The sequence below is a fragment of the Otolemur garnettii genome, unplaced genomic scaffold (assembly GCF_000181295.1).
Source record: "Otolemur garnettii isolate 467f Iridium unplaced genomic scaffold, OtoGar3 scaffold00140, whole genome shotgun sequence".
Taxonomy (NCBI): Eukaryota; Metazoa; Chordata; class Mammalia; order Primates; family Galagidae; genus Otolemur; species Otolemur garnettii.
Window position 1 is genome coordinate 1,816,918 of NW_003852535.1, and position 14,755 is coordinate 1,831,672.

At 49.8% G+C, this 14,755-nt stretch overlaps 2 protein-coding genes and 1 non-coding gene across 5 annotated transcripts in view; 2 read left to right on the forward strand and 1 right to left on the reverse strand.

Annotated features, from left to right (window-relative positions):
• PPP2R5B (protein phosphatase 2 regulatory subunit B'beta) overlaps positions 1–8,983 on the forward strand; it is a 12,203-nt gene extending 3,220 nt beyond the window's left edge. For 2 of the 3 annotated variants that reach the window (XM_023518520.1, XM_023518519.1), the window contains exons 4-13: positions 408–509; positions 658–750; positions 876–1,006; positions 3,266–3,325; positions 3,424–3,532; positions 4,732–4,908; positions 5,047–5,166; positions 7,232–7,359; positions 7,631–7,732; positions 8,193–8,983. In XM_023518520.1, coding sequence (XP_023374288.1) covers positions 408–509; positions 658–750; positions 876–1,006; positions 3,266–3,325; positions 3,424–3,532; positions 4,732–4,908; positions 5,047–5,166; positions 7,232–7,359; positions 7,631–7,732; positions 8,193–8,340 — 1,170 coding nt within the window. In that variant the 3' untranslated portion in view covers positions 8,341–8,983. The remainder of the gene's footprint in view (positions 1–407; positions 510–657; positions 751–875; positions 1,007–3,265; positions 3,326–3,423; positions 3,533–4,731; positions 4,909–5,046; positions 5,167–7,231; positions 7,360–7,630; positions 7,733–8,192) is intronic. The other variant, XM_003798627.3, reaches the window with a different exon arrangement.
• Positions 8,984–9,159: 176 nt separating this feature from the next.
• TRNAN-GUU lies at positions 9,160–9,233 on the forward strand. The gene has a single exon. It is a non-coding gene; the product is annotated as a tRNA-Asn (tRNA).
• A 244-nt stretch (positions 9,234–9,477) lies between these two features.
• Positions 9,478–10,301, reverse strand: GPHA2 (glycoprotein hormone alpha 2). Its single transcript, XM_012810668.2, has 4 exons — positions 10,188–10,301; positions 9,834–10,018; positions 9,606–9,736; positions 9,478–9,501 (listed from the first exon to the last, which is right to left on the reverse strand). The coding sequence occupies exons 1-3, from the start codon at positions 10,288–10,290 to the stop codon at positions 9,635–9,637; spliced, it is 390 nt and encodes a 129-aa protein (XP_012666122.1). The 5' UTR covers positions 10,291–10,301; the 3' UTR covers positions 9,478–9,501; positions 9,606–9,634.
• Positions 10,302–14,755: the final 4,454 nt, after the last annotated feature.

Sequence of the window (14,755 nt, forward strand, 5' to 3'; positions counted from 1 at the left end):
GTAGCTGGGACTACAGGAGCCTGCCACAACGCCCAGCTATTTTTTGTTGCAGTTGTCATTGTTGTTTAACTGGCCCTGGCCAGGTTCGAACCCGCCAACCTCGGTGTGTGTGGCTGGCACCACTATTGTGCTACGGGCGCTGAGCCTGCCCACCTATTTTTTACTTTTGTTTAGCATGCCCAGGCCAGGTTCAAACCCACCAGCCCCAGAGCATGTGGCTGATGCCCTAAGCGCTGAGCTATGGGTGCCCTAAGGGCATTTCCTTAAAGAATGCTAACTCTGGGTGGTGCCTGTGGCTCAGTGAGTGGGGTGTCAGCCCCATATACCGTGGGTGGTGAGTTCAGGCCCAGCCCCAGCCAAACGGCAACAACAACAACAACAAAAATAATGCTAATTCTGCTCTTCAGATCTCAGTGAATATCTTCCGGACCCTGCCACCCAGCGAGAACCCTGAATTTGATCCTGAAGAGGATGAGCCCAACCTTGAACCTTCATGGCCACATCTGCAGGTCTGATGGCTGGAGATTCATGTTCTGGAAGAGATCTGAGAAGGGGGAGGGTTTCCTGAGTCCCTAGACTGTTGGATGAGGGCCAGAGGGTGGGGTAAGTGTGGACAAGGCTGGTATTGAACTCATCTTTTTGTCTGTTCCCCTCTAGCTGGTATATGAGTTTTTTCTGCGTTTCTTGGAAAGCCCAGACTTCCAGCCCTCCGTGGCCAAGAGATATGTGGATCAAAAGTTTGTCCTGATGGTGAAGTGGGGAGCCCAGGCTGGGTGGTAATATAAGGCAGGGGCAGACTCCCTGAGGGGCTTGGGATAGGATGGAAACAACCTGGGGTTGACCTCTTACCTGACCCCTGGCCCTGGGTCCTACAGCTTCTGGAGCTGTTTGATAGCGAGGATCCCAGGGAGCGTGAGTACCTCAAGACTATCCTGCACCGGGTCTATGGCAAGTTCCTGGGTCTCCGGGCCTATATCCGCAAACAGTGCAATCACATCTTCCTCCGGTGAGTGGCTGCTGCCTGCCTAGCAGGGACCTGGGGGTAGAGAAAGCTGTTGTGGAGAAAACTGAGACAAAGGCTCCCAGGAGCCTTTGTAGAGCTCTGGTTTACTGTGTTCTTTCTTGGTCACATATTACATAGTATTGATTATTCAAAGCCTATGATGTCAGCAGAGAGTGGGTATTTACTTCCATTTTACAGTTGAGAAAATAGAGGCCAAGAGAGATGAAATGGTTTGCAGAGACTAGGTCAGTCTAGGAAGCCTATGGTTTAGGGCCTACATTTTCTGACGTTTATTGCACTGGGCCAAAGAGAGATTCGTTCTACAAATATGTATTGAGCACCAATGCCCACTGCGTCTCTGGGCCTCACATGGCCTTATAGTTGAGACCATGGCTGTGGGGTTAGACAGCCTGTCTTTGAGTTTGGTTCCAATATTTGGGTAGACAGGCAAATTACTTATACTACATCCTAGTTTTCTTTTCTTTTTTTTCTTTGTTGAGACAAAGTCTCAAGCTGTCACCCTGGATAGAGTGTCATGGTGTCATAGCTCATAGGAACCTCCAACTCTTGGGCTCAAGAGATCCTTTTTTTTTTTTTGAGACTGAGTCTCACTATGTTGCCCTCAGTAGAATGCCACTGCATCACAGCTCACAGCAACCTCAAACTCTTGGGCTTAAGTGATTCTCTTGCTTCAGCCTCCCAGGTAGCTGGGACTACAGGCTCCCGCTACAATACCCGGCTATTTGTTGTTGTTGTTGTTGTTGCTGTTGCAGTTGTCATTGTTTTAGCTGGCCCAGGCCGGGTTCGAACCCACCAGCCTGGCCAGCGCCCTACCCACTGAGCTACAGGCACAGACCTCAAGCAATCCTCTTGCCTTCATTTTTCTATTTTTAGTAGAGACAGGTTCTTGCTTTTGCTCATGCTAGTCTCAAATTCCTAAGCTCAAGCAATCCACCTGCCTCAGCCTCCCAGAGTGCTAGTATTATAGGCATGAGCCACCGATCCCGGCCCTAGTTTCCTCATCTTGGAAAGGGGTGTGCTACCAGTACTAACTCAGGAGATATCGTCAGTTATGAAGTAGCAACAAAAATAATTTTATGGTTGGGAGTCACCACAACATGAGGAACTGTATTAAAGGGTTGCAGCATTAGAAGGCATTAGGAATGGCTCGGTGCCTGTGGCTCAAGTGGCTAAGGCGCCAGCCACATACACTTAAGGTGGCAGGTTCGAATCCCCAGCCCGGACCTGCCAAACAACAATGATGGCTGCAACCAAAAAATGGCCAGGCGTGTGGCGGGTGCCTGTGGTCCCAGCTACTTGGGAGGCTGAGGCAGGAGACTCGCTTGAGCCCAGGAGTTGGAGGTTGCTGTGAGCGTGATGCCATGGCACTCTACCCAGGGGGATAGCTTGAGGCTTCGTCTCAAAAAAAAGAAGGCATTAGGAAGGTTGAAAACCACTGCATTAGATATTAGATCTTAGTGTTAGTAGCTGCAGGATGGGCAAGACATGAACTCAGTCCTCCAGGAGCTTGGAGTCCATTAGGTTCCCTGGTTATTAGCTGCTGAGTCTTGATTTCTTCATCTGTTTAATAGATTTGGCAAGCCCTGCTGCCTGGGATAATTTGAGAATTAATTAGTTTATTTATTTTTATCGAGATAGAGTCTCACTTTGTTGCCCTTAGAAGAGTGCTGTGGCATCATAGCTTACAACAACCTCAAACTCCTGGGCTCAAGAGATTTTCTTGCTTCAGCCTACTAGTAGCTGGGACTATAGGTTCCCGCCACAAAGCCCAGCTATTTTTTTAGGTTTAGCAGGCCTGGGTCGGGCCAGCCCTGGAGCTGGCCCTGGAGCATATGGCTGGCACCCTAACCACTGAGTATGGCCTCCAGCTGATAATTTGAGAATTATATGGCATACAGTAACTGCTCTAAATATTTGTCATTCCTTTGGTTGACTGGAACAGGGAGTGAAGGACATAGCCCTGCAGGCTGGATGGGGATAGGGTCTGGGGGAGGAAGAGATGCACTGGAACACTTCACAGCAGAGAGGGTTGAGATGGGACTCAGTGGCAGATGTGGCTGGGCTGAAAAGGGTGTTTAAAAGGTGTGAGTAGGAAATTGGGAAGGGACCGCGGGCTCTGGGTTGGGAAAGAGTTGGATAATTGTGCAGTGTGATGGGGTGGTAAGTAGGCAGGCTGCCTAAAGGGGGCTGGGCCTTACCCCAGTTGCTCTGAGCACTCCTGTTCTTCGCTTCCTCTTGCAGATTCATCTATGAATTTGAGCACTTCAATGGCGTGGCTGAGTTGCTGGAGATCTTAGGAAGGTGATTCTCCCTGGGCCTCAGCTGGAGCTTAGGATTCTGGAAGGAGGGACTGGGGCTGGGTCATCTGAGCCCTCTTCCTCTCTTCTGCCAATCCTCAGCATCATCAATGGCTTTGCGCTGCCCTTGAAGACTGAGCACAAGCAGTTCCTGGTTCGCGTCCTGATTCCCCTGCATTCCGTCAAGTCGCTGTCTGTCTTTCACGCCCAGGTGGGGCCCAGCCCTAGTATAGCAGGATTTTCTTTTATTTTTTATTTATTTTTTAATTTTTTAATTTTTTTTTTTTAGAGACAGAGTCTCACTTTATTTCCCTCAGTAGCGTGCTGTGGTGTCACAGCTCATAGCAACCTCTAACTCCTGGGCTTAGGTGATTCTCTGAGGCACCTGCCACAATGCCTGGCTATTTTTGTTGTTGTTGCAGTTTTGCCAGGGCTGGGTTCAAACCTACCACCCTCGGTATATGGGACCAGCACTCTACCCACTGAGGCACAGGCGCTGCCCAAGGACTTTCTGATAGAGTCAGGGTAGCCATGGGACCTGGAGATCCTATCATAGGATCCTATCACACTTTACAGTTCTGTTCCATCTACCTTAGAGAATTCCCACTGGCCCTTTACGGTTGACCTCAGACATAGCTCTGTGAAGCTTTCCAAGGCCCTTTGCTCTTGACCTCCACCCCACCTAAGCAGAGTTAAACTCTTCTCCTTCTATATTCCCAAAGATTTTGATACAGAATTCTATTATGGAACTTTTTTTTTTTTTTTTGTAGAGACAGAGTCTCACTTTATCACCCTCGGTAGAGTGCTGTGGTGTCACACTGCTCACAGCAACCTCCGACTCCTGGGCTTAGGCCATTCTCTTGCCTCAGCCTTCCGAGTAGCTGGGACTAAAGGTGCTCACCACGATGCTGGAACCTTTTTTTTTTTTTTTTTTTTGTAGAGAGTCTCACTTTATCGCCCTCGGTAGAGTGTGGTAGCATCACAGCTCATAGCAACCTCCAATTCCTGGGCTTAGGCGATTCTCTTGCCTCTGCCTCCTGAGTAGCTGGGACTACAGGCGCCTGCTACAATGCCCAGCTATATTTTTGTTGCAGTTTGGCCAGGGCCAGGTTTGAACCTGCCACCCTCAGTATATGGGGCCAGTGCCCTACCCACTGAGTCATAGGCGCCATCCCTATTATGGAACCTTTTGCAAAATTTATAAGGATGAGTTTGCTGAGTGTTTCCCTGTGAGATCATTGTATTCTTAGCACACGGAGTCTGAGCCCTGGTACATCCTAGGCAGGCAGTAATGCTTGGTGAATAAAAGAGTCAGAGGCAGTAAGTGAGCAGCATCTGGCATCCTGTCCTGGGAAGCCTTGGCATTGGTTCCTTCCTGACCCCTGCCTTCCTTCTTTCCACCCCTCCCAGCTGGCATACTGTGTAGTGCAGTTCCTGGAGAAGGATGCCACCTTGACAGAGCATGTGAGTACCCCTGGGGGAAGGCGGGACCCTTATCTCTGCAGGTCTAACTTCTTTCTACCTCAACCCCCACAGGTGATCCGGGGGCTGCTCAAGTACTGGCCAAAAACCTGCACCCAGAAGGAGGTATGAAGGGCTTTGATACCTACTGGGGGAGGTTGGGAGGGCTCAGCTTCTAGAGGCAGTCAGGTGTATGTGTGTGTGTTGGGAAGAGATGCAAGCTGCTGTCCTTCTGTCCCTGCTTCCTTCCTCCACCCCACCCAGGTGATGTTTCTGGGAGAGATGGAAGAGATTCTTGATGTCATCGAGCCCTCCCAGTTTGTGAAGATCCAGGAACCTCTCTTTAAGCAGGTGGCTCGCTGTGTTTCCAGTCCGCATTTCCAGGTATGAAGATGGGCAGGTGGGGTATGGCCTGGGAAGGGTGGCCAGTTGACCTAACACAACTCCCTCTGCTCTCAGTTTCTTGTCTAGTCCTGGCTCTGATAAAAGGGGGATGTTGGATTTAGGGCGAGGAGGCCTACAGTCAAGCCGAGAGGCTTTGGGCAAACCCTTTCACCACTCTGGTTCTGATTAAGGTTCCTCATCTATAATAATGAGCCAACAACAATCTCTTTCCAGATGGTGATGAGGATTGAAGAAATCACGAGTGTAAACATGTTTGGTAAACTGAAGTGTGCTCCATTCTAGGAGCACTTACCCTTTTCTTGGTGGCTTAACATTTCATCAGATCCACTTTAGGACCCAGGCAGCCCCCAGCTACCTGTCACTCATGTTCTCCTGCATATGTGCACAGACTTTCCCCTATTCTTATGAGCCCTCCTGGAGTCAATTCTTCCTTGCAGTGACTCTGGTACTTCAGTTTATTAAACATCTTTTTTTTTTTTTTTTTTTTTGAGACAGAGCCTCAAGCTTTCACCCTGGGTAGAGTGCTGTGGCATCACAGCTCACAGCAATCTCCAACTCCTGGGCTCAAGCGATTCTCCTGCCTCCGCCTCTCAAGTAGCTGGGACTACAGGTGCCCACTACAATGCCTGGCTGTTTTTTGGTTGCAGCCGTCATTGTTGTTTGGTGGGCCTGGGCTGGATTTGAACCCGCCAGCTCAGGTGTATGTTGCTGGCACCTTAGCTGCTTGAGCTACAGGTACCAAGCCTATTAAACATCTTTTCAAGTCTGGCTTTATTTCATGTGCTACAACCTTTTGTCCCCCTCCTCTGAAAGAAAAATAAACTTTTTAGTCTGGGTAAGGTGGTTCATGCCTGTAATCTTGGCACTGTGGGAGGCTGAGATGGATGGATTGCCTGAGCTCACAGGTTCAAGACCAGTCTGAGCTAGAGTGAGACCCTGTCTCTAAAAATGGCTAGGCATTGTGGCAGAGCCCTGTGGTCCCAGCTACTTGGGAGGCTGAGGCAAGAGGATCACTTGAGCTTAAGAGTTTGAGGTTGCTGTGAGCTATGATGTCATGGCACTCTACCGAGGGGGACAAAGTGAGACTCTGTCTCAAAAAAGAGAAATTAAACATTTTACTTCTTTCCATCTGAAAAAAGCAAAAAAGTCTGGGTGTACTCATGCTTGTAATCCCTTGAGTGAGTGAGACCAGCCTGAGCAACAGTGAGACCCCATCTCTGCTAAAAATAGAAAAACTAGCCACATATTGTAGGGAGTGCCTGTAGTCCCAGCTACTCAGGAATCTGAGGCAAGAGGATCGCTAGAGCCCAAGAGTTTGAAGTTGCTGTGAGCTATGATGCCATGGCACTTTACCCAGGGTAAAAGAGTGAGACTCTGTCTCAAAAAATAAATAAGGGCCAGGTACGGTGGCTCACACTTATAATCCAGGTACTGAAGATTAGGCTGAGGCAGGTAGATTGCCTAAACTCACAAGTTTGAGACCAGCCTGAGCCAGACCTCATTTCTAAAAATTAGCTGGGCATTGTGGTAGGCGCCTATAGTCTCAGCTACTTGGGAGGCTAAGGCAAGAGAATCGCTTGCACCCAAGAATTTGAGGTTGTTGCAAGCTATGACACCATGGCATTCGACTGAGAGCAACAAAGTGAGACTCTATCTCGAAAAAATATAAATAAATAAAATTAAGAAAAAACAAACAAATAACACCCTAAAGCCTAGTATGTTATTTGATTTTTACAATAGTTCTGTGGAGGTAGGTATTAGCCTCTTTTACAGATGAGAAAAAGCTGAGGCTGAGAGATGAAATGCCTCATTCATGATCACATGGGTCTCACTCAATTTGCCCCTGAGCATTAGACTCCAAATCCAGTGGAGTCCAAATCCTTTTCTCTTGACCACATTGATTCTTCCAGCGGGTAGATAACCCCTGAGGATAGGGTGTATGGCATCAGGGGGCCTAGGTTTTTGGGTAGGGATAGACACTAGACTTTGTACACTCACAAGAAGCCACTGCCAAGCTCTCACTTTGCCATCTTGTCTACCCCAGGTTGCAGAGCGGGCTCTGTATTTCTGGAACAATGAGTATATCCTGAGCCTCATTGAGGACAACTGCCACACTGTGCTGCCTGCTGTGTTTGGGACCCTCTACCAGGTCTCTAAGGAGCACTGGAATCAGTGAGTCTCCAGCCCTTTACTTAAACCCACAGAAACTGGGACCTGGGCCAGTCAATCCAGACCTTGGGGCTACTCCTAGCTTAGAGGATCACAGAAAGCATCAGAAGATGGCCAAGTGGGTGGTGAAAAGAACAGATGTGGGTAGTGCTTGTGGTCTTCAGGGCTACATGCTGTGTTTGAGGGACAGGAATAGGCAGAAAGCTGGAAAGAAAGGTGGGGCCAAATTGAAGTTTTTTTCATCTCCTCAACTCCCTCCCTTGACCCTGCCAAGAACCATCGTATCTCTGATCTACAATGTGCTCAAGACGTTCATGGAGATGAATGGAAAGCTGTTTGATGAACTCACAGCCTCCTACAAGCTGGAAAAGCAGCAGTGAGTTTTCATGGGCTAGGTGTTGGGGAGAGGGAGAAGAGCAGGAAGGAATCAGACCCTCATGGCTGGAACCCTAAAGGACCACCCCAAACCCTGTCTGCTTAGGTGTTGAAAGTTCCCATGTTCCTGCCAAGAGCTGGGGCATCCTGTGCCTGGCTCCTCACTGCATCCTCTAGTCATCCTTCTGGGTAGGGTAGTTCTTCCAGGTGTTGACATGTTCTAGCTCCCTGTAGCTTCCTACCTTTCAGCCAGGGCCACTCAGAGCCAGGCTCATTCATCTTCTCCATGACTGCAGTCTGGGATGAGTCACTGAGTTCCCTTTCCTAAGCAGGTGATTCTTACTGAGTCACAGAACAGAAAATGGTTCTGTGCCCTCCCTCTACAGGTGAGGCAGTGGTTGTGACAGTGGTTGGACTATGGGGGTGCCCAGGTAGGGAACTGCCTCACCTTTTGTCCCCAGGGAGCAGCAGAAGGCCCGGGAGCGCCAGGAGCTGTGGCAAGGCCTGGAGGAGCTGCGGCTACGCCGGCTACAGGGAACCCAGGGAGCCATGGAGGCCCCCATCCAGCGGCTTACACCCCAGGTGGCCACCAGTGGGGGTCAGAGCTAGGAAGCCTCCTGAAAAGGGAGAAGCTAAACCCAGAGCCGCCAGTCCCTCCATCCCTTCACCTGCCCAGGGGCCCAGAGAGACACACACCTCCTGTAGGCCTTACCAGAGTGGATTCTGAGGACTCCCTACCCAGCCTAGCTTTCACTGGGGGGAGACAAGGAAAGAAGATGGTGGTCTTGGCAACAGAACTCTCAGGCCTCTGTGGCAGGACTTGATCAGGGCAAGCTTGACCAGAAAGCTGCCATCAGGGATCTTTCCCTACCCCACAAAGCTGGACTCCAGGCTGCAGGCAGGCTCCTAGCCATTGCTCCCAGCCTAGGGCAAGGACACTCAGCGCTTTACCTGCCCTTGCCTCGGGCCAGCTCGAGGTCCTTCCTTATCCCCACCATGGAGTCCATGGTCTATTTATTCTTGCCCAGCTCACCCACAACACAGATACTGTCCTGGGCCTGGGGCATCCTCCTTCCCTCCCCTCCCTTGCCCTATACTTCCTTGTCCCCTTTTTATTTATTGGGCAGGGGGAGGGGTGAGGGCACAGGCAAAAAAGATTCACAGTGTCCTGGGGTAAGAGTCACAGTAATAATAGTTTATCCCCCTTCCCCTGGCTGGGGGGTAGACTTAATAAAAGAGAGAAACTCAAAAACTGCTTGTTTTATTTAGGGGTAGGGCTAATGAGGAAAATGAAATGATGACAGACTGGTTAGAAGGGCCAAGCAGAGGCAGAATCTTCTCTCTTCCCAGGAGGTGACTGTTGCAAAACCTTAAAAGAGGCAGAGCTAGAGAAACCCCTTCATTTAAAAAAATCCCATAATTAACATCATCTCTGTGGCACAATCGGTTAGTGTGTTCAGCTGTTAACTGAAAGGTTGGTGGTTTGAGCCCACCCAGGGACGAACATATGTTTTGGGTGGTGCCCATAGCTCAGCGGGTAGGGCGCTAGCCACATACACCCAGGCTGGCGGTTCAAATCCGGCCCAGGCCAGCTGAACAATGACAACTGCAACAACAACAAAATAGCCAGGCATTGATTGTGGCAGGGGCCTGTAATCCCAGCTACTTGGGAGGCTGAGGCAAGAGAATCGCTTAAGCCTAAGAGTTTGAGGTTGCTGTGAGCTGTGACGCCATGGCACATTATCAAAGATGACATAGTGAGACTTTTGTCTGAAAAAAAAAAAAAAGCCCTTAGCAAGTAATCAGCAGAGCTCCTTCCAGTTTTTTAAATTGCAGACCCAAGTTTTTCCCACCAGAGTGAGAACCCCTCTGACCCCAGGGAGGAAGGAGGGAAGATGGTAGGCTAGTAGCGTGAGAGGCGACACATGTCACACTGGCAGGCTCTGGCTGTGAAGATCTCAAGCTCCTCCCTTCGTTTCCCCACACACTGCAGCTGCACCTTCACCTGTAGGGTAGGGAACTCCATATTCTTCTGCCCTTTCTCAGGGCCATCTTAGATCCCCACCTCCTCTCCTTCCCCACTGGACTCAGGCCCTCCTCACCTTCTTCAGGCTGCTGATGGTACAGCACTGGGAGATGGAGGTGATGTTGTGTCTATAGCCACTGGCCACCAGCACAGAGTACCGGGAAGGGAAGGCACTGGACTCACAGTGGCCCACACAGGCCTGTGCCACATGGGAGCCCTGGCAGGTGCCTTGGCGGTCACTTCTCACTGTCACATTGAAGGCTAGAAGGAGATGGGCAAGCGGTAGACAGCGCAGCGGCAAAGTTCATCCCAGTTCCTGTATTCTGTGTCTCCATGTGGGTCTGTCTAGAAGCTCCACAGTCTGGTCTATCAGCTCTTTGCTCCCACCCAGAATTGCCACTCCTAGCTCTCTGGTCCCAGAGTTACTCACGGTGCAAGTGGCAGCCTGGGATGGCTGTCTCCTGATCCTGGCCTTCAGTAAATGCCAGGACTAGCAGGCAGAGGAGCAGGGGTTGGGGGAACGCCATGGGCATCTGCAACACAGTAGGTGGATTCTGTGTGGGTGTGCAGGTGGGAGGGGGAATTCTTTAAATACTACATGCCTCCAGGTGAGCTGTTTCTGAGTGTGTGTGCATGCGTGTATGCGTGTCTGCCTGTGTCACTCTGGATGGGTGTGTGTTAACGGCTTTCTGTGGATGAGACTTGTGTGTCAGCCCTCTGTGCAGTAATTCTCCCCTAGAATTCCCCTCACCACCTGGCACACAAAGATATTCCTCCCTCCATCTGCCCCATCTTGGCCAGCAGGGCCCTTGTCCACATCCCCAGGCCCTCCCGGAGCTCTTCCTGCCTCTGGGAGCTCACCACTTCCACGGCCCAGGAACAGAGTGGCTTGCAGGCTCCCTGTGCCTCCCGCTGGTCTCCAGAGTGGTGCCTGCTCTACGGGCTTTTATTTGCCTGCAGTTTTGGAGCCACGCCCTCATGGAGCTCTGCTTTCAGGCCAGCCTCCCAGTCTGAAGCCTCACTCAGCACAATCCCACCTGGGAAATTCTGCTCTTTGAGGTGTGATCCTCAGATAGTAAGTAGCTTCTGCTGCTTTCTGCTTCCCTCTGTCCAAAAAGCTGCCTGCAGTCCAGGGCTGGGGAAGTGAGATGTGGAGAAAAGCCCAACAGCTGGTATAGCATTGAAGGGACAGGGGTTGAGACTCTAGGCAGAGTTGTGGCCATTCTTCTTTGCTGTGTGACCTTGGGCAGGACACTTCCCTGTTCAGGGCCTTGCCACCCAACCCTAAAACCACTGAGCTCAGCTCTGCTGGCATTTTTTTTTTTTTTTGGTTGCAGCCATCATTGTTGTTTAGCGGGCCAGGGCTGGATTTGAACCCCCCACCTTAGGTGTATGTGGCTGGCGCCTTAGCCACTTGAGCCATAGGCACCGAGCCACATTTTTTTTTTTTGAGACAGTTTCAGTATGTCACTTCAGTAGAGTGCAGTGGCATCACCGCTCACAGCAACCTCCAGCTCTTGGGCTTAAGTGATTCTTTGCCTCAGCCTCTTAAGTAGCTGGGACTACAGGTGCCCACCACAACATCTGGCTTTTTTGTTGTTGTTGTTGTTGTAGTTATCATTGTTGTTTAGCAGGCCCAGGCTGGGCTCAAAACTGCCAGCCTCAGAGTAAGTGACTGGCACCCTACTCACTGAGCTACGGGAGCCAAGCCCTTGCTTGCATTTTTACTGACTGCAGAGGAAAGGGATGGGGGAAGGAAAGTCTTAGGGACAAAGGGAAATTATGCAAGGGGGAATCTCTTGAGATGTGCTTGATTGCAAAGCCTTGGAAGTTGGGGTGGTTACTTAGTGTTTCAGAGCTTCACTTCCACAGTGTTAAGTAGATGACTTTTCATCCTGTGGGTCAGCTATAGATTGGAGCTGGAGGGTCTTTCTGGTCTCTGGAATAACAGGGACCTAACTCCTTCCTGAAAGCCTGAGTCTGTCAACCTAAGCAAATCTGATGGTTTAGTCCAGCTCTGGTTTTATAAGTGAGATAACTATGACAAAGTAAAGTAAAGTTACTTACTAAAAGTCACACAGCTAGTTAATGTCAGGGCTAGTTTGGAACCCAAATCTCCACCCAGGTGTGGTGAGTCATGCCTACAATCTAAGCCTTTTGGAGGCCCAGGCAGGAGGATTTCTTCTCTTTTGTTTTCTTTTTCTTTTTAAGAGACAGAGTCTCATTTTGTTGCCCTCTGTAGAGTGCTATGGTGTCACAGCTCACAGCAACCTTCAGCTCTTGGGCTTAGGCAATTCTCTTGCCTCAGCCTCCCAAGTAGCTGGGACTACAGGTGCCTGCCACAACACCTGGGTATTTTTTTGTTGCAGTCTGGCCGGGGCCGGGTTTGAACCCACCACTTCCAGTATATGGGGTTGGCGCCGTACTCCTTGAGCCTCAGGTGCTGCCGTTTTTTTTTTAAAGACAGTCTCTGTTATCCCAGGTTAGAGTGCTGTGGAGTCAGCCTACCTCATGGCAACCTCAAACTCCTGGGATCAAGTGATCCTTCTGCCTCAGCCTCCCAAGTAGCTGAGAGTACCAGTGCCCACCATAATGCCCAGCTAATTTTTCCATTTTTAGTAGAGATGGGGTCTTGCTCTTGCTCAAGCTGTCCTGAGCTCAAGTGATTCTCTTGCCTCAGCCTCCCAGAGTATTAGGATTATAGGCATGAATCACCACACCTGGCCAGGAAGATTTCTTGAGGCAGGTGTTCAAGACCAGCCTGAGCAAGAATTAAGACCCCCCTCAATCCCTACAAAAAATAGAACAAATTAGTTGGATGTAGTGATGTGTGCCTGTGCATACCAACTACTCGGGAGGCTGAAGCAGGGGGACCTTGAACCCAGGAGTTTGAGGTTACAGTGAGTTATGGTGATGCCACTGCACTCAATCCCAGGCAACAGAATGAGATTCACAAAACAACAGAACCCATCCATCTCCTACCATCCATCCATGGTACTAAATTACACTCAGGGTAAGAATGTGGCAAGTTGGAAAAAGACCCTTATTTATTTATTTATTTATTGAGACAGAGCCTCAAGCTGTCCCCCTGGGTAGAGTGCTGTGGCATCACAGCTCACAGCAACCTCCAACTCCTGGGCTCAAGCGATTCTCCTGCCTCTACCTCCCAAGCAGCTGGGAGTACAGGCGCCTGCCACAACGCCTGGCTATTTTTTGGTTGCAGGCGTCATTGTTGTTTGGCGGGCCCAGGCTGGATTCAAACTTGCCAGTTCAGGTGTATGTGGCTGGCGCCTTCGCCGATTGAGCCACAGGCATGGAGCCGGAAAAAGACCCTTATTTAGCAGTAGAGAGGTTGGGGCAGGGTAGAGATGAGAATGAAGCTGTAGTGATTCTGGACAGCTCTCCCCAGGGTCATTGTCTCATTGGCCTGTTCAGAAAGAGGCCAGTCACATAGAATTTCAGATGAGAAGACATTTATAGCTCACCAAATGCTACCCTCTCCACTCTAGATGAGAAAATAAGAACCTGAGAGGAAAGCAGCTTTCCCAAAGCTTCATCGTAAGCTAGTCAGAGCCAGGATGGGCACTCAATTTCCAGATTTTAGAGCTGTGCCTTTCAGTAGCTTTGTAAAGCCATGTTTGGGACTGTAGAATAAAGGCTGTAAACAATAGTTTGAGAGGAACTGGTGTTACCAATGTTGCTAATTCTCAAATTCCCACACCTCAGGGCTTCCTCTTCAGTCCCTCCTCCCCTCTGGCCCTCATTTGCTGGGGCACTGAAGCTTTTCTTTTCCCTACCAAAGGCAAAGGCAATGAATTTAGGAGAGTCAGGGGACCTCAGCAGCCTAACCCCCACTTTCCCCCACTCATTAGAGGAACCTTCTGGCATATGACAGATAATCAGCTCTGTTTGAAGTCACTGGGCTTGCCTCTAATCCCAGCACTCTGGAAGGCCGAGGTGGGTGGATTGCCTGAGCTAACAAGTTTGAGACCAGCCTGAGCAAGAGCAAGACCCGTCTCTAAAAAGTAGCCAGGCATTGTGGCTGGCACTTGTAGCCCCAACTACTTGAGAGGCTGAAGCTAGAGGATCGCCTGAGCCCAAGTTTGAGGTTACTGTGAGCTATGACGCCATAGCACTCTACCAGGGGCAAGAAAGTGAGACTCTGTTTCAAAAAAAAAAAAAGCTCAGCGTCTGTGGCTCAAGCGGCTAAGATGCCAGCAACATACACTTGAGCTGGCGGGTTAGAATCCAGTCCAGGCCCGCCAAACAATGATGGCTACAACCAAAAAATAGCTGAGTGTTGTGGTGGGTACCTGTAGTCTCAGCTACTTGGGAGGTGGAGGCAGGAGAATAGCTTGAGCACAGGAGTTGGAGGTTGCTGGGAGCTGTGATGCCATAGCACTCTACCCAGGGGGACAGCTTGAGGTTCTGTCTCAAAAAAAAAAAAAAAAGCCTTTGGGCTTAAAGGGCTGATTATTTCACAAGGGTACCCCATTCTAATATGAGATATCTCTAACAGTTAAAAAGCGATTCCTTTGTCCTGAGCTAAAATGAGTTTCTCTAAATTCCCATTGGTTATTTTGGTCCTCTGTAGCTACACAAGTCTAAACTGTCCCAGATTAGCCCTAGCTGAAGACAGAGACCTTGGGTGTCTAGGTCTTCTCCAGGGGCCCTAACCTGGGCTGACTTCCAATTAATCTGATAAACTAATCTGCCTTACTGTCAAAGAGCCAGAGGGATAGATAGGCAGGAAGCATTTTACCTATGGAGAGGCTACACTTGGGGCCAAACAGGGTGAATTATTAAAAGAAGAGATTATTTCTTTGGGGTCAGCATGGCTCAGGACAGTGGGTCTTGCAAAACCCCATTCCCTAACTCCTGGCAGTAAAGTTTAAAGTTTGAAGTCAGGTACAGACTCACCCATCCAAAGAGATCCTGTAAACAGTAACCAGGTAGACATAGAGGAAGAGTCATGCATTGTCTCTCTGTGTCTTTTTT

What these genes read in the sequence shown, in the direction of transcription:
- GPHA2 (XM_012810668.2), bottom strand. Translation starts at nt 10,290, where the DNA reads ATGCCCATGGCGTTCCCCCAACCCCTGCTCCTCTGCCTGCTAGTCCTG. An exon ending in CCCAGGCTGCCACTTGCACC is followed by an intron (nt 10,019 to 10,187) that starts GTGAGTAACTCT and finishes ATCTCCTTCTAG; the next exon opens with CCTTCAATGTGACAGTGAGA. An exon ending in CCATCAGCAGCCTGAAGAAG is followed by an intron (nt 9,737 to 9,833) that starts GTGAGGAGGGCC and finishes CCTACCCTACAG; the next exon opens with GTGAAGGTGCAGCTGCAGTG.